Here is a 26,366-nt window from a genome sequence, read left to right as displayed (position 1 = left end):
TTACTTGGGATAAATGTGAAATTAAAATACTGCCTCATATGTCTACATACATTCAGCCAAACAGGAAAGTAAATGAAACAGCCATTCAGTTTACCAGCCGATTTGGTTTCATTACAACTTGTGCATCATTTAGTTGTGAAAAATGCAGTTTAACATAAAGGATAAATAAGCTTGTGGAAATGATTTGCTTTTTATCATATTGTAATTTAACCCAAGTACATGGCAAAAATCAATTGTCCTTTCCTTTTTTTTTTTTTTTTTGGCCTGTTATAGCCATCAAGTTCCTTGGAAACGTTCTTTGACTCCCTTGTGAAGCAAGCCAAAATCCCCAACATTTTCTCCATGCAGATGTGTGGGGCAGGATTGCCAGTGGCTGGTACTGGTACCAACGGAGGTAGTCTTGTGGGTATCTTTTATTCTTAATGGGAAGCAAAATGGGATTTGGAATGATTTCCCCCTCCCGCCCTCAAAATATTTTTGCTGTTTTCATTTCTGAGTACTTATACCTGTAGGTGATTCTAAAATATTGAAAAAATACATACAGGATAAATTAATGGCCCCTATTTTTTTTTTTAAAAAATGGACATCTGTGATATGCTGAATGTCAGTGTGATGTCGTTTTCCTAAATCCGTCTCCTCTACTTCACTGTTGTGAATTCTCTCCTTCTACTTGATTTGCCATGAGAGCCCCTCTTTATTTTTGCAAAGCAGACTATAAACATGAATAATAAGTTTGGGCCTGGGGGTCGGGGGGAGGATTTCACTCTAAAGTAGTAGCGGAAGACTCGATATGGGTCTGGCCTTCCTCCCCTGGACCAAGAGATTACTGGGCATGTTAACTGAGCCAATTCCTCAAACACTGACAGGGTAGTGGGATATTTGTAAGCTCCATAATAATCCCACTCACGGAGCACATACAGTATCTGATTAGATGCAGAACTGTGAGTCCTATAATGCTGATGGAACCGCAGCCTGAAATGTTCCATCTTAAATGAGAGAGGTGTCAAGGGAGACTATGGAAGACAGATCTTGTTGGTGAAGACCAACGGCCAGTATCTCTATCTGCTTTCTCTGGGGGGTCGGTTCAGAGCTGTTCTGACCCCAAACATTTCCATTTACTGATAATGCAGATCCCGCTGTTTTCCTCTAAATGGATGCCGATGTTTATAGAGGGATTCTGTGGAATTGTGCGTTACAGTCGGTGCTTTAGCCAAGTGGTGTTGGAATCAGCAAGCCAAACTTTTTCTTCCCTTTACTTTTGAGTCACCAGACCGAGGCCTCTCAGCTCGGGAGTTTGATTAAATGCTGTTAATTCATGGAAAGAAATCTGTCGGGAAGAACCCAGTTCCTGAAGCCTCAGTCTCATTTCCTCCCCTTGGAATAGGGGGAATCATTAAAAGCCGCTCCAGTTTACAAAGCAAGACCCATTGCAGTTTGGAAGGGCTATAGAAGAATATGTCCTCTCTCTCGGTAGCATGCAGCATTGGTCTGATCAGCATGAGACATGATGGTAGTGATCACCTGAACCGTTGCCAGTCCAGTCTGCTGTTGCTTGTAAACGGATATGAGCCTTCAGTGTGTTTGGCGAGGGACACATGCTTCTCTTACACTAGAAAATCTTTTTCTCTTCAGGTCATGGGAGGTATTGAATCAAGTTTATACACGGGTGATATCTGGTACACCCCCATTAAGGAGGAATGGTATTACCAGATAGAAATTCTGAAGCTTGAAGTTGGAGGACAAAATCTCAATTTGGACTGCAGAGAGGTACTGGCAAAAGGATAACCTTTTTTCAGGGGGTGGGGAGGATGGGGGTTGGTGTTTGATCCCCTGTGTCACACAAAAATGTATGAAAAAAACAAAGAAAGGTAATAATTGTCACATTTGGTAAGCACTTACTATGGGCAATCCACTGTGTTAAATGTTCTGCTGGTGCAATAGAAACAGATTAGACAATCCTTGTCCTCCTTGGGGTTCAGGGTTGAAGGAGAGGGGAGAATGGGTATTTAAATGACAGGAAATTTAAATGACTTTCCAAAGGTCACATGCAGAGATGGATGGGACAGAACTGGAATTAGAATCCAGGGCTCCCAGTCCTGTGCACTTTCTCCTAAAATGAGTCCAATTTGTATGACGTATTGAAAGGGGATATTTTGAAACCAACTGTCTGCAAACGATTTGCTTATCCCTCCTCCCTGTAGCTCTGCCTAGCAGGAAGACATTATCTTGAGGGAAGTGGTGGACACTTAGTAGCAGGTTAGGTGGTGTTCCTAAGTAAGGTCCACAGATTCTTGAGAGGTGGGGAGATGCAGTTGTCTAGGGTGAATGGCAAAAAAATAAACAATCCATTATCCCCAAACCGATTCTGTTTAACTTTTGTTTCCCTTGAAACCAAGTACTGAATTAAGGCACTTGACTCTGGGCTTTAGATCATATCTAGGAGTGGGGAGTGTCTTTCACTGAAAGGGTGTTTGTGGGAAAAAATGTCTGTTAAATGAAACAGCACTTCGAGAACTTTTTTTTCTCTCTTACTTGCTTCCCAAGAAGTGCAGTTAATTCAGGCATATGGACTGTTAGGGAATGAAAAGGATGTAAAAGAGAACTGGTGGTATTTCCAGTGTCCCACACCCAATACCATCCTAGAGTTGCACAGACATGTCTTTCAGACAGTGGGAGAATCCACCTCCAGTTGTATTCCACAGATCAGAGGGCACCCCTGTACACACTAACATTTCAAGGACTCTGTCTAACCTGATGCGAAAAGAGCCCTCCTACCCTTATTTCATATGACCTGCTGTAGACTTTAAGCTCCTTGTGGGCAGGGATTGGGTCTACCAACTCTCTGGTATTGCGTGCTCCCAAGCAGGTGGTACAGTGTTCTGCATGCAGTAAGCTCTCAGTGAATACTGTTGACTGGTTGGGACTGGGAGGGCGGGAGGCTATGTGTAACACCTGCATTGGTCTATGTGGACTGCTGGGATGTCTAAAACCAACCAAATTCCAAGTTTTCCCTTGGTTTGATCACCATGTGGCCTTTCTGTCCCCCATTTGTAGTATAATGCGAATAAGGCTATAGTGGACAGTGGCACCACCCTTCTTCGCCTGCCGCAGAAAGTCTTTGAAGCTGTTGTGGAAACCATCACCAGCACATCCTCGGTAAGTAGGAGTCACAGACGGACTAGTTTGCTCACTGGCCTCTGTAAGAGAAAAAGAAAAGGTGTCTTTTTTATTAGTAGTAGTAGTAAACTGGGCCTGAATCTCTGTCTTTTGGACACCCAGTTCAGCACTGTGCCCAGGAGGCTGCTTTTTAAGTGTTATTTCATGCTCTTTAGCATCACCTGTCTAATTTTTATCATAAATAGTACTAGTGGAAATTAAGTGATTACTATGTGCCCGGCACTGTGCTAAGCACCATCGTAGGTTCGATGCAGTGAAATCAGAGACGGTCATCGTCCAATGTGGCCTAGTTGAAAGAGCATGAACCTGGGAATCAGAGGACCTGGATTCTAATCCCGGTTCTTCCAAATGCCTGTTATGTGACCTTGGGCAAGTCACTTAGCTTCTCTGTGCCTCGGTTTCCACATCTGTAAAATGGGGATTAAATGCCTGTTCTAGACTGTGAGCCCACTGTTGGGTAGGGACCGTCTCTATATGTTGCCAACTTGTACTTCCCAAGCGCTTAGTACAGTGCTCTGCACACAGTAAGTGCTCAATAAATACGATTGATTGATTGATTGATTGTTCTCCCTCCTCCTTCTTAGACTGGGAGCCCCATGTGGGACAGGAACTGTATCTGACCTGATTAACTGGGGTTTCCTCTACCCCAGTGAGGAAATTGGAGGGGGATAGGGGTGCGGGGTAGATGACGTTTCTTCTGAGCACAGATGGAAGCCTTTTGTTTTCACCTAATGAAAATTATGTAACTGATTCTTTCTGCCCCAAATAAGCAAGGGCTAACAGGTGAGAGGTCTGTCTTCTTTTTATCCTGTGAGCATGCATCATCCTCAACTTGACTTTGATTGGACTGAAGTCTAACCTGGCCACTACCACTCCCCAGATGTGAACACAATCCAGAATCTAAAGCAATTAAAGCCTGGGAAAAATGAGCTAGTGTGACTTTGCTTCATCTCTATTTAAGATTGGTAATTCTCACCTGAGAACTGAGGAAATCATCATTTTGTCTGTTATAAGAAGTCAGAATAGGGCTTGGTCTTGGGGAGCAAAGTGTGAAATGGCAGTGTGAGTTGGCAGAAAGGACACAGAGCTGGGTGACCTGGATTCTAATCAAAGCTCTGTCACTGGCTTTTAGTGTAGCTTTGGGTGAATCAAATGCCCTCTCTGCCTCCATTTCCTTTTTTTTGTGAAATGGAGGTAACTACTGCGTATCCCTTGCTGGTGGAGATGTTGTGAGGACAAAAATGAGATCATTAATGTGTTGGGAAAGTGCTTTGGAATGATAAAAACACTCCTCAAATAATAATTATGGTATTTATTGAGCACTTTGTGCCAACTTCTATACAAAGAACTGGCACAGATACAAGATAACTAAGTCACATCCAGTTCCTCTCCCACACAGAACTATGCTGTAAGGGTCAGGGGGAGCAGGGCGCTTATCCCCATTGGTGATGAAACTGAGGCACCGCGAGATTAAATAACTTGGCTGCTGTCTAATAGTAGCCCAGGGACCAGAAACAGGTTTAAAAACTGAATTTCCTGACTCCTGGGCCTGTGGTCTTTCCACCAGGCCACACTTAATATATAAAGTTCAGTGATTGGGAAGCCATGCTGCCTTCAGAGTCTCTGTGACCATCTCTGAAGTTTGAGAGGTGGCAGCAGCTGTAAGTCGCCTATGCACTGAGGAACTGAGTTGCTAACGTTAACCTCAGTGCCAGAGGCTAGAGTTGTGCCATGAACATTCAGGGGAAAAATGAGTTTCCCTTGTAAAAAAAAAAACTTCTGAACTATAGACCTGATCGGTATGCTCTTGGCCACTGTGTTTATGTTGTAACTTCAATCAATCAGTCAATCAATGGTATTTATTGAGTACTTATTGTATGTAGAGCACTGTACTAAACACTTAGAGGAGAGTACAATTCAGTAGAGTATAGGTAGACCACGATCTCTGCCCACGAGGAGCTTACAGACTGACAGCAAAATGAATTACAGATGGATACGTATATCAGGGCTGCCAGGGTGGGGTGAAAATCAAAAGTGCTTAAGGGGTCCATATCCAAGTACATAGACGATGCAGAAGGGCAGGCAAATAGGGGAAGCGATGAGGAAAGGAGGGCAAATGTAGGGGAGGGTGCTCTAGGATGAATAAGTGTAGACTTGAACTAAATATATGCGCAAGGAGGTGTTTCATCACTGGAATCAATAGACGATGCAGAAGGGCAGGCAAATAGGGGAAGCGATGAGGAAAGGAGGGCAAATGTAGGGGAGGGTGCTCTAGGATGAATAAGTGTAGACTTGAACTAAATATATGCGCAAGGAGGTGTTTCATCACTGGAATCAATCAATCAATCGTATTTATTGAGTGCTTACTGTGTGCAGAGCACTGTACAGAGCACTTGGGAAGTACAAGTTGGCAACATACAGAGACAGTCCCTACCCAACAGTGGGCTCACAGTCTAAAAGGGGGAGACAGAGAACAAAACCAAACATACTAACAAAATAAAATAAATAGAATAGATGTGTACAAGTAAAATAAATAAATAGAGTAATAAATATGTACAAACATATATACAGATATACTGGAAGAGTGACATGGAAAGGAAGAGCTTTAAATGTTCTGGTTTGATCGTTTCACTCTCCATCACCCCTCCCTTTTTCACATACAACTTTAAACTAAAAAGTGCTCAAGTCTGGAACCGATCCAGAATTGATGATGGTGATAGTGGTATTTGAGTGCTTACTGTGCGCCAATCACAGTACTAAGCACTGGGACTGATACAAGATGAACAGGTTGGACACAGTCCCTGTCCCTCTCGGAGCGCACAATGTAGTGGGGAGGGAGAATTGGTATTGAGTCCCCATTTTGCAGGTGAGGAAGCAGAGGCCCGGCGAAGTTAAGTGACTTGTCTAAGGTCACACAGCAGGTCAGTGGCAGAGCCAGGATTAGAATCCAGCCCCTCTGACTGAGGCCCATACCCTATCCATTAGGTCATGCTGTATCCCATTATGATTTTGCTTCATTCGCCCTCTACGTGGAGGCAACATTTCCAAAGAAATGAATTGACTGTCTTGCCTATGACTATTTCAAATGGATTTTTTTTAGGAGGGGTTTCAAGTAACCTTTTATAAATGATGACTCCTTCCGTGGATGGTATCAAAAGAGGCCCAGGCCACTGCTAAAAAGACTGCCACTGGGAAAGTTGCATGCCCTTTCAAAAAGTGATGTTTACCCAAAGCATGTTAATATGCTATCATTGACATTATGTTGCCAACTTGTACTTCCCAAGCGCTTAGTACAGTGCTCTGCACACAGTAAGCGCTCAATAAATACGATTGATGATGATGATGATGATGAAGTAAAATTTCTCTGGAAAAAGCTTCGAACCAGTGGCTTCAAAATTAATTTTTATTTTTTGCCCTAAATAGTAACAATAATAATAATAATAATGGCATTTATTAAGCACTTACTATGTTCAAAGCACTGTTCTAAGCACTGGGGAGGTTATAAGGTGATCAGGTTGTCCCATGGGGGGCTCACAGTCTTAATCCCCATTTTACAGATGAGGCCACTGAGTCACAGAGAAGTTAAGTGGCTTTCCCAAAGTCACACAGCTGACAATTGGCAGAGCCGGGATTTGAACCCATGACCTCTGACTCCAAAGCCCGGGCTCTTTCCACTGAGCCACACTGCTTCTCTAAAGTCACTTCAGGCTACATAATCCCAATTCCAGAGAATCTGGCTTTAGTTCAGTACGATGAACGTTTGATTGTTTCAGAGAAAAACTCATCTTTATTAAGGTCTTGGGTATGCCAAGCAGTTCCTCCATAACTCATCATCATATGCAAAGGTCAAAGGAAAAAGAGTTTTCTGGTCCTCACTGACCATTTTGTAGAAGCAGCGTGGCTCAGTGAAAAGAGCACTGGCTTGAAAGTCAGAGGTCATGGGTTCTAATCCTGCCTCTGCCACTTGTCAGCTGTGTGACTTTGAGCAAGTCACTTGACTTCTCTGAGCCTCAGTTACCTCATCTATAAAATGGGGATCAAGACTGTGAGCCCCACGTGGGACAACCTGATCACCTTGTATCCCCCCCAGCGCTTAGAACAGTGCTTTGCACATAGTAAGCACTTAACAAATACCATAATTATTATTATTATTTTGTTTCTCTGAGTTAACTATCACAGCTTATTGTGTAAGTGGATCTGTAAGAAAATACTACCAGGCTGAAAACCAGCAGTAAGGAAATAATGTTCCTGCTTCAGTGTACGTGTCAGTGGGGAGGAATGAGGGAAGGGATATTTGCTTTGGGAGTGGAGAGGGTGTTCATTTGTGCTTTATTCTGAGGGTGGATTTATCCAGTCAGCAAGGTTCACCTCTGACTTAATCCAAAAGACATGTCCCTCCGATAAGTCCCTTGTTTGTTTTGTTCTTTTTGTCTTCCAGCTGGTGGGGAGGTGGAGATCAGTTCAGGAATTTGAAGGAAAAGGCAAACAGAAAAGTTTAGTCTCCGTATAGGCATGATTTGTTCAGATAGGCTTAAATTTTAAGCATAATGATGACTATAAGTAATAATGTTATTTGCCAAGTACTTGATATGTGCCAGCCACTGGGGCAGGTACAATAAAATCAGATTGGAAACAGTCCCTGTCCCACATGGGACTCACAGTCTAAGGGGGAGGAAGAACAGTATTGAATCCCCATTTTACAGATGAGGGAACTGAGGCACAGAGAAGGTAAGTAACTCGCCCATGCTCACCCAGCAGATAATTGGCCTAGTTGGGATTAGAACCCTAATCTCCCAACTCCTGGTCTAGACTGCACATGAACTATTTTCTTCCTTTAACATTTGTCCCCACTGGCTGGCTGAATGGTAAAATTCCTCAGCTCCATCCAGCCACATCACAATCAGTCAATCAATTAATGATACTAATGGAGTATTTACTATGTGTAAAGTAATAATAATAATTGTTGTATTTATTAAGTGCTTACTATGTGCCAGGCACTATATAAAGCGCTGGGGTGGATACAGGCAAATTGGGTTGGACACAGTCCCAACTCCCATTTTACAGATGAGGTAACTAATCAACATGGCTCAGTGGAAAGAGCCCGGGCTTTGGAGTCAGAGGTCATGGGTTCAAATGCCGGCTCCACCACTTGTCAGCTGTGTGACCTTGGGCAAGTCACTTAACTTCTCTGGGCCTCAGTTACCTCATCTGTAAAATGGGGATTAATACTGTGAGCCCCACGTGGAACAACTTGATCACCTTGTATCCCCCCCAGCACTTAGAACGGTGCTTTGCACATAGTAAGCGCTTAATAAATGCCATCATTATTATTATTATTATCATTATTACTAAGTGCTTCGGAGAGTACAGTGCAACAGAATTAGCAAACATATTCCCTGCCACAGTAGCCGAGTCCTAACTTGCCACAAATCTTGGCCTAGCAATTGTCTGTTCTCCTTGAGATCCAGTTCAAGTGGATCAAATGCTTTAAAAACAAAGGAAAGAGGAATCCTTTAAAAACAAAGGAAAGAGGCAAAACCAAGAAGTAGTTTGCTCTCCTGACTCTCTCTTTCTCCACGTTCGTGTCGTGGGAGAGTGGAAGCTATTTATAACTGTGTTCAGTGTCTCCTATATTTTGGGGAGATTCAAAGCCCAGCGAGAACCACGACCATCAGGCACGAGCAGAACAGTGCAAACCACTAGTGTAGTCATCAGTTTCCCCCTCGTAAGCTCTCACAGAGCTCAGCTGTCATTCCTGGTGGGAGACTTCCCAGATCTTCAACCAATATTCAACACCACCAGGTCGTTCATGCCAGAACCTCAGTCCGAGGCTGCGTTTACTCTACAGTATTTGGCCCGCTCATCAGTACCTTCCACCCAGCTGCTGGGGAAAATCCGTTTGGGAATCCACAATCTAGTAGGCACAGATCCGTCTCCCAATTTTCATTACAACAAGGCACATGTTGCATTATGGATTTGTGGAGCAGTTAAGACTTAAGTTTCACGTCTCTGCTAGAGAAGGTTGGGATGACCTCATCGGTGGATTAGGGAACAGGTAAACATTGCTCTCTTTCCTTTGATTAAAGACTAACACTTCTGTTAGATTGAGGTTCAGATCTGTCCTAATTAAAGATGAAGATCGTGCAAGTAATTGGCAAGGAGCTGAAAGCAACCCCAGGGACAGACTAGTCAGAGAGGAGTCACAGGCTGCATCACTGCTTGTTACACCATGTTTTTTTTTTTTTTTCTCCTAGATTCAAGATTTTGCTGAAGGATTCTGGACCGGTTCCCAGCTTGCATGCTGGAGTAATTCCGACAAGCCCTGGTCCCTCTTTCCCAAAATTTCTATTTACCTGAGAGATGAGAACTCAAGCAGGTCATTCCGCATCACTATCCTTCCTCAGGTATGAGCTCAGTGGAGCATGTTTTTGGCAAGTATGCTTCGTTTTAAAGTCTCTCTGTTAATTATTATACAGTTAAAAAAGTAAGCTGAATTGCCCAGCATTTGTCGATATTTTGTTATCAATCAATCAATCGTATTTATTGAGCGCTTACTGTGTGCAGAGCACTGTACACAGTGCTTGGGAAGTACAAGTTGGCAACATATAGAGACAGTCCCTACCCAACAGTGGGCTAACAGTCTAAAAGGGGGAGACAGAGAACAAAACCAAACATACTAACAAAATAAAATAAATAGAATAGATATGTACAAGTAAAATAAATAAATAAATAGAGTAATAAATATGTACAAACATATACATATATACAGGTGCTGTGGGGAAGGGAAGGAGGTAAGATGGGGGGATGGAGAGGGGGACGAGGGGGAGAATATGAATAAAGTGATGTTATGAATACAGTTATGAATAAAGTGATGTTAATAAATACATATTCCATTCATTGTTCATAAATATGCTTTTGTTAATGTGAAGGCCATACCTCTGGGGAGGGAGTGAACTGGAGGAATTTCAACTTCCAGGCAGCATTGATAATGATCAGTATTATCCCATTTCCACCTTTGTATTTGAGAATGTGGGTTTTAAGGAAAGAAAGATCTGGCGATTCCCATTAAACTATAAGCTACTTGAGGACAGGAATCATGGCTACCAACTGAAGCGTACCCTCCTGAGTGCTTATATACAGGGCTGTGCACATTGTAAGCACTCAAATACCGTTCACTGATCGGAGGAGTTTGGCCTAGAGCTGAGAAAGGCAGTAAGGCATGCTAATGTTCTCGTCCCCCTCTCCATCCCCCCCATCTTACCTCCTTCCCTTCCCCACAGCACCTGTATATATGTATATATGTTTGTACATATTTATTACTCTATTTATTTATTTATTTTATTTGTACATATCTATTCTGTTTATTTTATTTTGTTAGTATGTTTGGTTTTGTTCTCTGTCTCCCCCTTTTAGACTGTGAGCCCACTGTTGGGTAGGGACTGTCTCTATATGTTGCCAATTTGTACTTCCCAAGCGCTTAGTACAGTGCTCTGCACATAGTAAGCGCTCAATAAATACGATTGATGATGATGATGATGATGATGATGATGTTCTAGTTGGGTCAAACCCACTTGACCAAAAAGGAGAGAATTGAGTTTTATTCTCAGCACTGCCCTGGACTTACTATATGGCTTTGAGCCAGTCCCTTGAGCTTCTCTGTGTCTGTCTCCCTAACTCTAAAGCAAGACTAATAATACTTGCTATCAGGCATTTTCAAAAGGCCGTGATAACTTCGGATGAAAAGACCTACCTAATGCATGATGAGGATGATACGTTTTCAGGGCGTTTAAAATAACGTGCTGTTTCTGATTAAATTGTGTCCCAGGAACTAATAGAACTAAAGGTATTTGATCGATGTGAAAAAACGGAAGTAGAAATCTAGCTGCTGGTCCAGATGGATCTTGTATCGGCCCTCTGAGTAAAATCAGAAGAGTGGGGCAGAAGTTGTGTAGGGAATCCATAAAAGGAATGAGTAGTGATGATGATTCCAGTCTCCGGTGCTAACAAATGTGTTCTGCAGACTGAACCCCGAGCAGCGGCAGTCTCTGATACCCATGGCCCTTAGAGGGGCTCCCTGAAACACCAAAGGGTTGGCCATCCATGCAGCTGGAGTGAAAGTTTCCACCAGTCAGTGGTATTTATTGAGCACTTATGTGCAGAGGACTCTCCCAAGCACACAGTACAACAGAATTAACAGACACGTTCCCTGTACATAAAGCGCTTACACTCTAGAGGGGGAGGCCTGCTTCTATGCTTTGACCCAGATCTCTACAGGACACCACCCCATCCCCGGGGCGGGGGGGAACAGAAGTCCAGGGAAATTCTGGAGTCATTCCAATCAATCAATCAATCAATCGTATTTATTGAGCGCTTACTGTGTGCAGAGCACCGTACTAAGCGCTTCCAGCTCCCCATCCCTCTCCTCTCCCAGTGTCCGGGGACTGAGGGCTAATGACCCCGCAGCCGTGCTTCATCTGAAACTCCCAATGAGTCTGCTGCTTGGAGCTTGTGCCCCCAGACCACCCAGGGCCACCCCAGACACCTTGAGAACTCTCAAATGAATCAGTCAGTCGTGTTGAGCACTTACTGTGTGCGGTGCACTGTACTAAGTGCTTGGGAGAGTACACTATAACAGCTGGTAGACACATTCCCTGCCCACAATGAGCTGAATTGGTGGGATTCAGTCATTTATTTATTTTACTTGTACCTATCTATTCTATTTTATTTTGTTAGTATGTTTGGTTTTGTTCTCTGTCTCCCCCTTCTAGTCTGTGAGCCTGTGTTGGGTAGGGACCGTCTCTATATGTTGCCAGCTTGGACTTCCCAAGCACTTAGTACAGTGCTCTGCACACAGTAAGCGCTCAATAAATACGATTGATTGATTGATTGATGTCAGAGAGTTCAGTGATGATGGAGGGAAGAAAGTTCAGTGATGTTGGAGGGAAGAAACGTGGCCTAGTGGCAAGAACACTAGACTGAGAGTCAGGAGACCTGGATCCTAATCTTGGCTCTGTCACTTGCCTGCTGTGTGAGACCTTGCTCAAGTCATTTGACTTCTCTTTGTCTCTATTTCTTCCTCTGTAAAATGGGTATCAAATACCTGTTCTCTCTCCCTCTTAGACTGTGTGCTTCGTGTGGGACAGGGACTTTGTCCAATCTGATCATCTTCCCCCGTGCTTGGTACACTATAAGTAATAAATAATAAATAATGATAGCATTTCTTAAGCGCTTACTGTGTGCACAGCACTGTTCTGTGTGCAAAGCACATAAAACTTAGAATAAGTGCTTAGCAAACACCACAAATGTTATTATCATCGTCGTTATTATCATCACCACCCATTCTGGCATTTGCTCCAGCAGGGCAGCCATCAGAAACCGGATGGTGATGCTGCATTGTTTTTGTCTCCCCCTAATAGTAATAATAATGATAATCGTGGTATTTGTTAAGCATTTACTTTTGCTGCATTGTGCTGTCTCCCCCTAATAGTAATAATAATGATAATCGTGGTATTTGTTATGCATTTACTACGTGCCAGGCGCTGTACTAAGCGATGAGGTAGATACAAGGTAATTGGGTTGGACACAGTCCCTGTCCCACACTGGGCTCAGGATCTTAATCCGCATTTTCCAGATGAGGTAACCTCGACCCCGAGAAGTGAAGCGACTTGCCCAAAGTCACACAGTAGACATGTGGCAGAGCCGGGATGAGAACACCAGGTCCTTCTGACACCCAGGACTGTGCTATATCCGCTAAGCCATCTCTTCAATAGTTAGAAGACGCAGTAGTGGCATCCTCAGCTCGTCTCTGTTCCCATCCTTCAGACTCTTCGGACTCTTTTGAGGTCATTCAGTCCCCGGTTGCAAAAATTAGGACTCAATCTTCACTAATCCTAGACTTTTAGACTTGAAATGGTGTAATAGATATGACTTGTTCCTCTGGTTTCGTGCTTGCCTAAAACCCCACCCAGGGTGGACCCACCCATCTTATTCCAGTTTAAACAATCCCACTATGCTTTGAGAAGTCAGATGAGGCAATACATTGTCTTTTCGGAACTCGGAATGAATACATTTTGCTGACAGCCATTTATTATTCATTCAGTACTTAGACAGAAACACGCATTGTCCTGTTTGCGGAAGTTGTCTAATGGTTTTCGTGCCTTTCTTTTCTGTTTAAATCGCCAGCTTTATATTCAGCCCATGATGGGTGTTGCTTCGAATTATGAATGTTACCGATTTGGCATTTCGTCTTCCACAAACGCTCTGGTTATTGGTGCTACGGTGATGGAAGGGTTCTACGTGGTATTTGACAGAGCTCAGAAGAGGGTGGGCTTTGCAGTGAGTCTTTGTGCCGGTAAGTGACGTCTGCCTTGACATCTGTCTGGAATTTCTTTAAACCTTCCCTGAGCATGATAATAGTATAATGAATAAATGAATAAATAATGAATAAAAACTGGGAGAGGAGGCGGCAGGCCTAGCTCCCCAAAACCTCAATGGTTTTCACTCTGTGGGCAGTGATCGCGTCTACCAACTCTTGTATTCTTCCAAGTGCTCTGTACAGTCTTCTACCCACAGTAAGCGCTCAATAAATACCATTGATTGGTCGTTTTAATTCTGCGCTACCCTGACTTGTAAAGCCCCTGTAAAGTTTTCCCGTGGGGCAAAGTTGCAGCTGCTCAAGATCCCCTAATTGGTTTGTAATTGATTTATTTATATTAATGTCTGTGTCCCCCTCCAGACTGTATTTGTTGTGGGCAGGGAATGTGTTTATAGTTGTATTTTCCCAAGTGCTTAGTACAGTGCACTGCACAGAGTAAGCACTCAGTAAATATCTAGACTGTGAGCCCACTGTTGGGTAGGGACCGTCTCTATATGTTGCCAACTTGTACGTCCCAAGCGCTTAGTACAGTGCTCTGCACACAGTAAGCGCTCAATAAATACGATTGAATGAAAGAATGAATGAATAGTAAGGAGAAGAAAAGGAATACTTCGTTTAGCGCTGTAAGTTTTCCAGAGTGCTCTCACATCAGGTCAGATATTTCATTTTATCCTCAGAACAACCCTAGGAGGTAAGAAGAGGCAGGGATTATCACCCCCATTTGGCTTATGGGAAAACTGAGGGCCAGAGAGGGTCCAGTGCCTTGCCCAGGGTTGCACAGCACGTTAGGGTCAGAGCTGGGATTAGAACCTGGGTTTCCCGTTTCCCAGTCCTGTGCTCTTTCCACCAGACCACGCTGGTGTATTACAAGAATATTTCAAGTAAATTCATTGACTTGGAAATAAGTACTTCTCAGAAACAGATCTCAATCATTTGCAAAACATCTCAGCCAGCCTTTTTCGTGTGATGGAAATCTTAGACCACAGGGTCAAAAATCCAGTTTAAAGACCGTTAATGCCTACTACCTGCATGTCGCATACCAGAAAACAGGCCTCTGTGCACTGAGACAAAGCTGCACTCACTTGGTTGGATGCCCAGATCTAGGAATTTTTTGGAAAGGAAGTCCTAAATGTCTGCTTTCATAGAGTACATAAAAATTTGACTGAAATAGCTCTTATGGGTATCACTTATCATTCTACTAATAATAATTGTTGTATTTGTTAAGGGTTTACTTTGGGCCAAGCACTTGAGTGAGTGTGTGTATACATATGTGTGTGTATACATATGTGTGTGTATACGTATATGTGTGTATACATATATGTGTATACATATATGTGTGTATACATATATGTGTGTGTACACATATATGTGTGTACATATATGTGTGTACATGTGTGTGCATATATGTGTGTGCACACATATGTGTGTGTGCATATATGTGTGTATATGTATGTGTGTATATATATGCATGTGTATGTGTGTATATGTGTGTATGCATGTGTGTATGTGTGTGAATGCATATATGTGTGTATGCATATATATGTGTGTATGCATATATATGTGTGTATGCATGTATATGTGTATGCATGTATATATGTGTGTATGCATATATACATGTGTGTGTATGCATATATATATGTGTGCATGCATATATATGTGTGTATGCATATATATGTGTGTATGCATATATATGTGTGTGTATGCATATATATGTGTGTGTATGCATATATATGTGTGTGTATGCATATATATGTGTGTGTGTATGCACATATATATGTGTGTGTATGCACATATATATGTGTGTGTATGCATATATATGTGTGTATGCATATATATGTGTGTATGCATATATATGTGTGTGTGCACATATATATATGTGTGTGTGTGCACATATATGTGTGTATGCACACATGTGTGTGTGCACATATATATGTGCATATGCATATATGTGTGTGTGTGCATGTGTGTATGTATGCATGTGTGTGTGTGTGTGTGTGCGTATATATATAGATATATATATCTATCTATATGTATATATATATATATATAAAATACAGTGGGATCAGACATAGCTCCATCTCTCACGAGACTCAGAGTCTAACTGGAAGGGAGAACAGGTATTGAATCTCCATTTAGCATATGAGGAAACAGGCACAGAGAAGTTAAATGACCTGCCCATAGTCACCACAAAGTAGACAGGTGACAAACCTGGGATTAGAACTGAGGGCTCCTGATTCGCAGTCCTGGGCTTTTGCCACTGGCCAGGTGGCTCTGTGGGATATTAGTCATCATTTGTAAATGGATATTAATAATGCTAATAGAGAAAAGGAAATGCACTATGGATAAACGTACTCCATGTTGGTACTAAACTTAGGGCTTTGAGAACTGTTAAGAGTATTTTTTAAGTGTCTACAAACACGAATATAAAAAAACAAGTATTACCTTTTTTATTTAAAAATTTTTAGACCACTTTCGATACACACCATATGCCCTCGTGCATAGCCATGCAATGAGAAATGCTGCCCAGTCACTTTTCCCCTTAAATCACAAGAAATGAGATGAGAAGGTAATTTTCTCTCTGGTTCCTTGGAACCTTATATTAAGGAGCCAAAGTGTTGAACAAAGCGGTAACACTTTTGGAAATGGAGTGGCAACCTGCTGTATTCTGGGATCTGTGGGTACAAAGTAGATGAACTAGAATGTAGGCAGATTATTCAGTTTTCAGATGATACTAAGTATGTTGGAAAAAGTGGGGAGATAAATAATTATTGTGGTGTTTTTTTAAGCACTTATTATGCGTCCAGCATAGTAATAAGGACTGGGGTGGATGCTAGATAAACGGGTCGGAAACCATTCGGGTCCCACAAGGGGCTCATGGTCTAAGGCGGAAGGAGAACAGCGTTGAACCCCCATTTTACAGATGAGGAAACTGAAACACAAAGAAGTTGTTCCTTGCATCCGGTCACACAGTACGCAAGAGGCAGAGCTGGGTTTTAGGAACCTAGGTCTTCTGACTCCCAAACCCGTGCTCTTTCCACTGTGAGTCATGGGTAAGAAGAGAGGTAAAATGTGGTGAGCTATAAGTAATTTGGGTATAGAAATGTCGCATGCTGTTTTGGGTGTTAAAATATAAAAGTGGCTGAAATAAATGTTCTTTTAAAGATAAAGAGCATTCTTTTAGTGGAAGAAATCATGACATTTATTTGGGGATTTTAAACCTTTAAAGAAAACCTAAAATAGGTGCTTATTTAAACATGGAACCAGTGCTTTTCTAATAGTACTGCACAGTTTTGTAAAGTTAAAAATACTCCCTTAAGTGGGGCGGGAGGGGGAGGGACCAGGGGGAGGGAGTGAAAATGCAATTCGGGAAATAAATTTCCATTATCTCTGGCCAAGGAGTCTGTATTGTTAGTAACAACTTAAAAATACCCTGTGTTCTATTTAGATGAAGCCACTGAACCCAGAGTACATATTGAATATGAACTGATGCTATTCCCAAAATATCAACGTAGGCTTCCTTGGTTTTGTTTTTGAAATAAATATTGAGCAATCTGCAGCTTTAAGTCTCTGAACACTTTTTAGCCTGGTCTCACGAATGAATCGGAGGTGACTGTTAACTCTGGTGCCTTGTATTAATTCTCCCCAGACACTGGCCGCCATCTATCTAGTAAGTTATTTCTTCAAAGCCTAAATTCTACTCCTGGCTGAAAGAGTCAATAAGACTCCAAGAGACTAGTTTTCTCACCGATATAAATAGACCTACTATCACGTTCTGCAATTTTTGCTGCTGATAAAAAAAAAAAAACATTCTCAAAATATAAGAATTTCCATTACTATGGTAATATCTTTTTATTGCTCTTCCTTAATGACAAAGGGGCATAATAATTGCATATTAATTATATGGATGGTTATTGGAAACCGTTTATTGGCAAGCATCCTTGAATGTGTTTCACAGCTTTCCACTCTAGGCCTGTTATGTGAAATGTTCACATGTGAGTTTTTCTAAAAAAAAAAAAAACAAAAAAACCCCGTAGAATTTACTTTGACGAAACTTTGGAGCAAATAGCATTTAATTTTATTATAGGTGTAACTCACATTCATGCAGATTGGGTTTCCCAGGTGATACCAAGAAAAATTAAATGAGCATTTAAATCCTATTTAAAAATTGGGGTTGGTTTCTCACCTTCCACTAGCGCCCACCCAAATATCCGAGTGGAGATCCTGACTTGCCCGCAGCTTGGAAAGAAATTGTCCACTTGGGAATTTATAATTTGGTCCCCAGTTCAATCCATTAGTTCCATAGGCATAGACTCCTCGATAGTTGTGGCATTTATCGAGTGCGCAGTGGATAAAATGCACTGTACTGAATGCGTGGAAAAGTGTAACAGGAAAATAAAACGTGTTTCCTCGCCAAAAGGAGGTTACACTCTGATGGAAGAGGCAGCATAAATATATTTACAAGTCCTGGAATTAGATTATATTTTTATGGTATTTACTAAACACATACTCTTTAAGCCCTTCAGTTGGTAAGCTCCTTGAGGGCAGGGATTGTGTCTAGTTATTTTATAGTACTCTCCCAAATGCTTAGTACAGTGCTCTGCCCACAGTAGGCCCTCAATAATTGATTGAATGATTCCTTTGTGATTTGCTAAATTCAGCCAAACATACATCTCATCCCCAAAACCATAAAAAGAGGAACTTAAGGCATTATCTTGAATAAGTAAAATGGCCAATTCCTGGCTACAGAAGAGTTGTTTATTTAAAAAAAATGATTAAATGTACAAGGTCTAAAGTATATCTGAGTGAGCCCCCAAGACGACAGGCGTCCTCTTAATTCTTTGAGCACCGGTCAGTCACTATCACTGGTCATTGACTACTACCGGTCAGACAGCCACGAGAAGAATATCGACACACATTCCAAGGGCCTAAAAGGGGTCAATCAGTCAATCAATCGTATTTATTGAGCGCTTACTGTGTGCAGAGCACTGTACTAAGTGCTTGGGAAGTACAAGTTGGATCAGAGCCTAATGGGAAGCATACAGTAGCTTGGAATGAAATTTAATTTCCTCCTTGACTCCTTCCTGTTGACTTTTTGCTTCGTTTTCATGGCAAGTATTTTTTTTCTGGTATTTGTGAAGCACTTACTATGTGCCAGGCACTAAACTTAAACTGATTAAAATAATCAGTTTGGACCCAATCCACGGTCCCACTTGGGGCTCGCAGTCTTAATCTCCATTTTACCGATGAGGTCATTTAGGCACAGAGAAATGAAGTGATTTGCCCAACGTCACACAGCAGACAGGTGGCAGAGCCGGATCTAGAAGAACCCAGACCTTTCTGTCTCCCAAGCCCATGCTCTAGCCACTAGGTCACGTGGCTTTCCCTGTTTGCTACAGGCAGAGACTTGCATTTTCTGAGCCTGTGTTGAGTGGTAGAGGGGAGCAAGAAAATATATGGGGATTGATAGAAGGTGGCAGGGAGGCAGAAATGGAGATGGAGTGGGTTTGGGAAAGATTGTGACAGAGTACAATGGTAAAGGCTTAAGATGGTTTGCAATGTTAAAAGTTACTACCCAGTGACCCTAGCTTGACCTCACCCATCAAAGTTAATGTTTCAAGAATCCTTTTCCCCCTCCTCTTCCTATCTCTTGATAGGTGCATTTAAACCACTTCAGCGCAAGCAAAGTAGGGAGATATGGTCTTGGAAGACAATGTAACCCCACCTTGTAGATAATGTTCAAACTTCTAGATCTCCTGAAGAACAGAAGATCTGGGTGGGCTTTAATGAGCCAGCCCAGCTTTCCTTCCACCACCCCCCAGCTGGAGACCAGGTCTGTGGCAACCAGGCACCTCCAGGACTTGGTCTTCCTGTCACTTTGGTCCCATGGACTTGCCTAGATTTGACTCTGGGTCTAATCTAGGGAAAACGACCGAGTTTCCAGACACCTAGAAATGACCTGAACATTCTAGTCATCAGAATCATAGTGTTACGAGGTTGTTTCTCCCAAGTGCTAATGAAGTTGGGCACAAATAAACCTATCAGGTGCTCTTACTCAGATGTCATTTACACTTGCTAGAGTATCAATCAATCAATCAACCGTATTGAGTGCTTACTGTGTGCAGAGCACTGTACTAAGCGCTTGGGAAGTACAAGTTGGCAACATATAGAGACAGTCCCTACCCAACAGTGGGCTCACAGTCTAAAAGGCTAGAGTATCAGCCAAGCAAATTATGTGACTTTGGGGTTCCGGAAATGCAACAGACCTAGTCTGGTAACATCAGCACTGAAGTCCTATTCAAAATGGGACATAGTTGAAACTCTTAAGCATTTCAATGTTCACTTCTGCCCCAGCCCCACAGCACTTGTGCTCATATCCATCTGTAATTTACTTTAATGTCCACGTCCCCTTCTGGTCTGAAACTCCGTGGGGGCAGATATCATGCTCTCCCAAGCGCGTAGTTGAGTGCTCTGCACATAGTAAGTGCTCAATAAATGCCATTGATTGATTGACCCCGTGTTACCAGCTTAGAACACATTCACATCTAGAACCCCAAAGACTCCTAACGGCTATCTGTGCCTATATCTTAGAGCTAGGGAAAGTTTATTGGGATACACTGTCCATAATTAATGCAAATGAATATTTTTCCTTCAACACGTAAGTATTCGAAGCTAAATATAAGGAACCGAAAGACTTTCCGAATATTTCTGAACACAATTATGGGAGATTGTTTCGGTCGAATACATTTTATTGGGTCTACTTGTCACAATTTGACTCGCCGCTGATCGTGACAGCATTGTCATGAATTGTAGCCATAATTTGACTCTGGCTGCTAGTTTAAAACTACTGTCCATTGATGCCTATGCCATATCATTAAGAAAGGAATATTCAGGAACTTTCTAGACTGCTCCCTGCAAAGGGAATAGCCCAAGTGTCAAAGAATAGATCTGTTACATTCTCCCAAGTACTTGTGCAGTGCTTCGCACACAGTCAACCTCCAATAAATACAATCGATTGATGGATTAAGGCTGTGCTGGGGGACTCTAAACCACTTGGCACTGCCAAAGTTCTGACTCTGAAATTCGTGTTCCTGATCATCTGCCAACCCTTTCTTGCTCCCAAAGTGACTGACATCTCATTTAATCTATTTTTTCAATCTCCCCAGAAGTTGCTGGTTCTCCAGTATCAGAGATTTCGGGACCTTTCCCAACAGATGATGTAGCCAGTAACTGTGTTACCACATTGCCTTTCAATGAGCCCATTTTATGGATTGTCTCCTACACTCTCATGAGCATCTGTGGAATCATCCTCCTTGTTTTGATCATTCTGCTGCTGCTTCCGCACCGATGTCAACACCGTCCTCGAGACCCCGATACCGTCAACGACGAATCCTCTTTAGTTCGGCACCGCTGGAAATGAAGACCTAGAGCAGAGCCTAAGGAACCTTAAACTCCACCGTGAGCCCAAGTTCAAGTACGCAAACAAGGGCTGAAAGCCAAAGCCTCTTTCTTTATACATTAGTCTTAAATCACTGTTCCGCTGTTGGATATCCTCCAGATTCACTGTACCTTTATTTTATAGATTTTTCTCCCACCCCTCAAAAAAAAACTTTGATTATGAGCCAAAGTGTTAGAATCAAACTTGAGAGCCTGCGTGATTGGTTTAACAGTACCATTCTATGCCAAGTCCCTGACTACTGCTGTTGGTCCTGCATTCATTGCACAAGGTCTTCCCCACTCACCAGAATCCTTCACAAACGAGTATTGGCGGATTCTTACTCCGTTCAAACTTCAGCTTCCAGGGCAGAGCAGGAGTTTTTATATTGATCCCATTTAATTGGGTTTCCTTCGATCTTCAACACATCTCTGAAAGGCACAAGATGGTGGATCTTCTGTAGCAGGAAGAGAAAGCCAGGCCCAGTGGCCCTGCTCTCTTCTGAGAGGAAATTGGGTTTTCAAGAGGACTGTGCTCAGTCCTTCTCTCTCCAGCGGCTGGGACCTGACCCCTTCTTGAAGAGCATCACAAGAGGCCTTGCCAGCATCTGGGTGCTTAATATGAAGATGAAGTTGGCATTTCCCTTCCAACTCCCAAGCCAATTAACTCTCGATTAAAAATGGAGGGAAACAACTGTGACTCTTGGTTATTTCCTGTTTAACACTACACAGCTACCTCCTTTGAGACTTCCACAAGGGTGCCATTCCAGAGTGGGTTATAATAGCCTGACCCTGGCACTGCGTCTGATGCTAGAAAGATTCCTTACCAACAGACACAGGTGCTGATTCCCACCCATGCCTGTTCAGAGTAGTTCTGCCCATAATCCAATCTTTGGGAGACCTGCTGTTGGCAAAGAAACTCCTCTCTTTCAACTGCTTTTGTTCGCTAGGTGATTCCCTTTCTATGTCACCTGAACTGCAGAAGGTTGGAGCTAAATCAGCCCATTTGGCAATGTCACTCAGGGAGTGGTAACTTTTTCGGTCACCGCCTTCAAACTATACCTGGATTCCAGGTGGAACCGCAGGTGTTTGTGACATGAAGGTGACGGATTGGAAAGGGAAATGGCTGCTTCATTCAGTCCCTTAACTCTGAGAGCATGTCTTCCTTAGCAAGGCTCAGACCCACCAATTCTGAATCCATTTGCCAAGCCAAATTGCCTTCAAGGCTGATACAACATGGGTGAGTATTTCTGTTGGGGAAAATCCAGGGTGATGGATGGAGCACAGTGAGTGGGTCTAGGCTTTCAGAGGTAAGACCACTTCCCTTGAAGCAGCGTAAAATTAGTTCAAAAAATATCCCCGCCTTGTTCCTTCTTTTGCCTTTTTCCTACCTAGAAATTAATATAGCCGTCAGACAGCCTGCATTAAAAGACCTGGCTCAAGAGAGGCAGTGAAATGTTTATTTTTCTATATGCCACAATGCTTGGCCCACTCTGTTCAGCACAGTGTAATGTGGCTTCGATGTCTGGGTGGACTGAACACATAATAAAAATAATCCTAAAAGGCTCCAGGGCTTGAGTATTTCCTCTGGCTCAAGTTCCTTTGGCCTTTAAAAAGGGCTGAATTTATCCCCTTCAGGTATGTCGTCTGTACATGCAACCTCCGCTGGCTTGAGGGAGTCCTTTACAGAGGTGACTAATGGAAGACCAATTCAGCCTAATGCTTTCTAATGGAATCTGATTCAGGAGTTGCCTGATTGTTGCTGTTGTGCTTTGGAAAGTTGGGATTTAGACAGGAGCTTGTACTGGTTGGAACATGGGGAAAAAAGGGCAGTTTTCCACCATGTAATAGCTTAAGATTTTTTTGAGCCAGTGAAAAAGAGAGCAAGACCATGTGTGTGTTAAAGAGAAATAAAGAGAAGGGAAGGAGGGCTAAAGTGTTATTTTTACTTTACATTATCCAGGTTTCTGGATTGACTTAGTTGTCTATCAAATTTCAGAATCGGGAACAGCATTAGGGAAGGAGACTCATTTGCTACATTTGTCCTTTTTTTTGTTCCACTGGCTTTTAAATTACATTATTTTGAAATCCTTCACATAGAGCCCAAACCAGGAGCCCATAACAGAAGAGAAGGAAAAGGGCAAAAAGTGTCCTTTTTTCCCTTGCTCTGAAGCTCATAAACGCTTGAAATAGAATGAGAAAATTACAGGTGGATTTTGATTAGCGTTACTGCCTATTCAGCTGAATTGCCTTATTCTATATTTACTATGTCATTGGATAAGTGAAGGAAGAAAAATCCATTTGTGACCAATTAGCAGGCTTAGCACACAGTGCATTTTCTAATAAGTTATGTCACTGAATTGTATTTCAAAGAAGTTGCTTTAGCGCACTATTTCGTAACTGTTAGTTTACTTTTCCATTTGAGCATCAATGGAAGTGACCTTTTCATAGAAACACTTGAATTACATAAGCAATCATAAAATAATAAAAATGAAACTGATAATGCACAGGATATATTTTCCCTGGCATACACCTGCACCAGAAATTCAGCTGGCAACAGAAATGCTGTCAGTGCTTCCCACTGGTAACTCCAACTTAATCTAAGTTTATAAATTGATATTCAGCATGGCAGATTTTCAGGTTGTGTCGCTTTGGCAAACAGTCCAGAGTTTTGTTTTTTACCTTGCAATGCATTCATGAGAAAATGCTCACGTGAATTATTTTTCTTCAGAGATCTTGTTGGTTACAATTTTATAAACTTTCTTAGGAGAGAGGAATGCTTTTTCTGCTACAATAGTTTTTTAAGAGTGCTTTTAAAAAAATATATTCTGGGAACTTATTTTGGGGACTGGAAAGTAAGAAAAGCACAAGTGTCAAACTCATTTGTAGAAATAGTAGTTCTTCATTCCAATTTGTCTTTTGACTGTGGCAAACAATCTAGCATCCAAGAGGTATGACTTCATAAGGGAATGTGGGCAAGTTGTATTCCTCTACAAACAATGCTGCATAGTCATTTTCAAGAACTCCACCTGTTTTGAGATGCCACAGCCTGTTTCTACCCAAGAGTGAAGCTGGCCCGGGCTTTGGTAATGGGAAACCTAATAAGAAATCATATTTTTGTTGTTATTCAGGACCATTTGTAGGGTAACAGAAGCACGTTAATTCTAGGCTGTAATGGAAATTGGACTTAATTGTCTGAATTACACTTTTCATTTTCATACTATGTTGCACTTGTTTAATGAATGTTAATTCCAAGATCTAAATTCTTTTTGAGTTCAGCATTTTGTTCTTGTACACCTTACTGCCTTTGATGATAAATCCTAGATTGGTACTTTCTTTGCTTTGGAGGGGGGGTCTTATCCAGAAGAAGCAATAGTTTCATTTAATGGATGTTTTATCCTTAGTAGTGGAAATCAAGAAATTGGGAGAGAACCCACTGTGTGTTTTCTTTTTCAGATGAACTTAGAATGGATTGTAGGATTTTTCAGGAGAAAATCTAAGTCAGTGAAAGCTCAGAAGAAACAAGTTCAATCATATTTATTGAGTGCTTTCTGGGTACAGAGCACTGTACTAAATGTTTGGGAAAGTACAATATAACAGAGATTAGTAGGCATGTTAAACAACATAGCATGAAAATTTCTGATTTTTGCCAAAAAAAATCATAGATCCCCCATACCAACAAAATTCCCTGACCTGGAACTTATTATGGTCCTTTAAAGATCTTGTCTCTGAGTTGCCTATCAAGTATTTTGACCATCCCATGAACAAACTTAGTCGTTTGTGATATTTAGCGCTTATTCTGTGCCAAGCAGTTTTCCTGGGGGTATGAATTGTATCGCTGTGTTTATCTCTATTAAGAGTAGAAGGAGTAAGAATAAAATTAATTAAATGTATGCTAATGAGTCAGAGCTGGCTGCTTAGTTAACTACATATATTTCCAATCTCTGAATATTACGATAACTACTGTTTCTCCAGAGATGATCTCATGGACTGACTAGGGTGATAGAAGAAGCATGTAGGGCAGGACTGTGGGAGCCAACCTTGCCAGGCTGGGATCAGATTGAGAAGACCTTCTTGACAAAGGAGAGAGGTTTTATCAACAGGACTGCTAATTGTCGATTCCCACTTCTAGCAACCAGGGAGCTTGTTTTTCAAATGCACAACTGTAACGTCTGACTAAAACTTTCCCGTTTCGGAGCTGACATTAATTGCTCCTCGCGGATTCTGATTATGCTAAATTCCAAGTTGGGCACTGGCAATATGGAGGGAATGTGGGGGTAGAAGGAAAGGTGCTTGCTGGGACTCCTGATGGGGTGCTTAGATTTGCCCACCACCACCCCCCTGAGCAAAGACAGAATCAAAATGGGGTCGGGAAGAGAACCGGGGACTCCAGCAGCAGAAGAAGAGCATTGAAACTCTTAGATCCTGATGTGGAATGCAGGGGTCATGCTGAATCCAGTTCTCAGGTGCCTACACCATGGGGTGCTGGGAATCATTGCCCCTAAGAGTATCTAGCTGTTTCACAGCCTGCACTCAAAGCTTCGTTCAACCCTTGATCTCTTGACAAAACCCAAGACCTTTCAACAAGGGTTGAAAGAGCTGTGAGTTTCCAAGTGGAGCCAAAAGACACCCCTCTCCCTCCCCTCCAAAAAAAAAAATTAAATAAATGTTTTTGACCCGTTACCTCTTGGCAGTCTTCCACTCCAAAACTCCATCCATTTGTAACTTCCTCCCTAAACCCTTTTCCTTATTTGCCCTGCACAGGTGATAAAAAGTTGACACCGGACCAGGACCAGTCTTGGGGGCCCAAGTTGGTGGCTTGATGTGCCATCTTCTTAATTAGTCCAAGTGCCTGCCAACCCTCTGGAAATAACTCCTCATACAATACTTTAGTTCCTCTACTGAAAACAATATGCTGCTTTTTAGACTGTGAGCCCACTGCTGGGTAGGGACTGTCTCTATATGTTGCCAACTTGTACTTCCCAAGCGCTTAGTACAGTGCTGTGCACACAGTAAGCGCTCAATAAATACGATTGATTGATTGATCTTACAGGCTACTAAGTACTTGGCTAAGGGATGTGCAAGGAGAGGAATTAAAAAATGAATTGTCACCACTGCCTTAAAAACACAACCTCACCTGAAGTGAGTGGCTGGACATTTCCTTCCCTCTGACCAGTGCCAGCAGTGGGAAATCAATTGATGGCATTTTATTGAGTGCCTGCCGTATGCCGAGCACCGTACTAAGCCTGTGGGAGAGTGCAGTAGAGTATAGTGACCCAATTTGTGCCCGCAAGGAAAATGAAGCTCCAGGACAGTGACATATCAATATGGATTCCACTATTAGCCCAGTGCTGCATGACATTCTATTCAGCATTCTGGGACT

The 26,366-nt window shown here is 42.2% G+C and overlaps 1 protein-coding gene across 1 annotated transcript in view; it reads left to right on the top strand.

The window, feature by feature from the left end:
• Window positions 1-22,921, top strand: part of BACE2 (beta-secretase 2) — a 61,560-nt gene extending 38,639 nt beyond the window's left edge. The window contains exons 4-9 of the mRNA XM_038760133.1: window positions 274-402; window positions 1,633-1,767; window positions 3,055-3,156; window positions 9,432-9,581; window positions 13,360-13,528; window positions 20,716-22,921. Coding sequence (XP_038616061.1) covers window positions 274-402; window positions 1,633-1,767; window positions 3,055-3,156; window positions 9,432-9,581; window positions 13,360-13,528; window positions 20,716-20,969 — 939 coding nt within the window. The 3' untranslated portion in view covers window positions 20,970-22,921. The remainder of the gene's footprint in view (window positions 1-273; window positions 403-1,632; window positions 1,768-3,054; window positions 3,157-9,431; window positions 9,582-13,359; window positions 13,529-20,715) is intronic.
• Window positions 22,922-26,366: the final 3,445 nt, after the last annotated feature.

The sequence above is a fragment of the Tachyglossus aculeatus genome, chromosome 18, assembly GCF_015852505.1.
Source record: "Tachyglossus aculeatus isolate mTacAcu1 chromosome 18, mTacAcu1.pri, whole genome shotgun sequence".
NCBI classification, from domain to species: Eukaryota; Metazoa; Chordata; class Mammalia; order Monotremata; family Tachyglossidae; genus Tachyglossus; species Tachyglossus aculeatus.
This window is presented reverse-complemented; position numbering and strand designations above follow the sequence as displayed.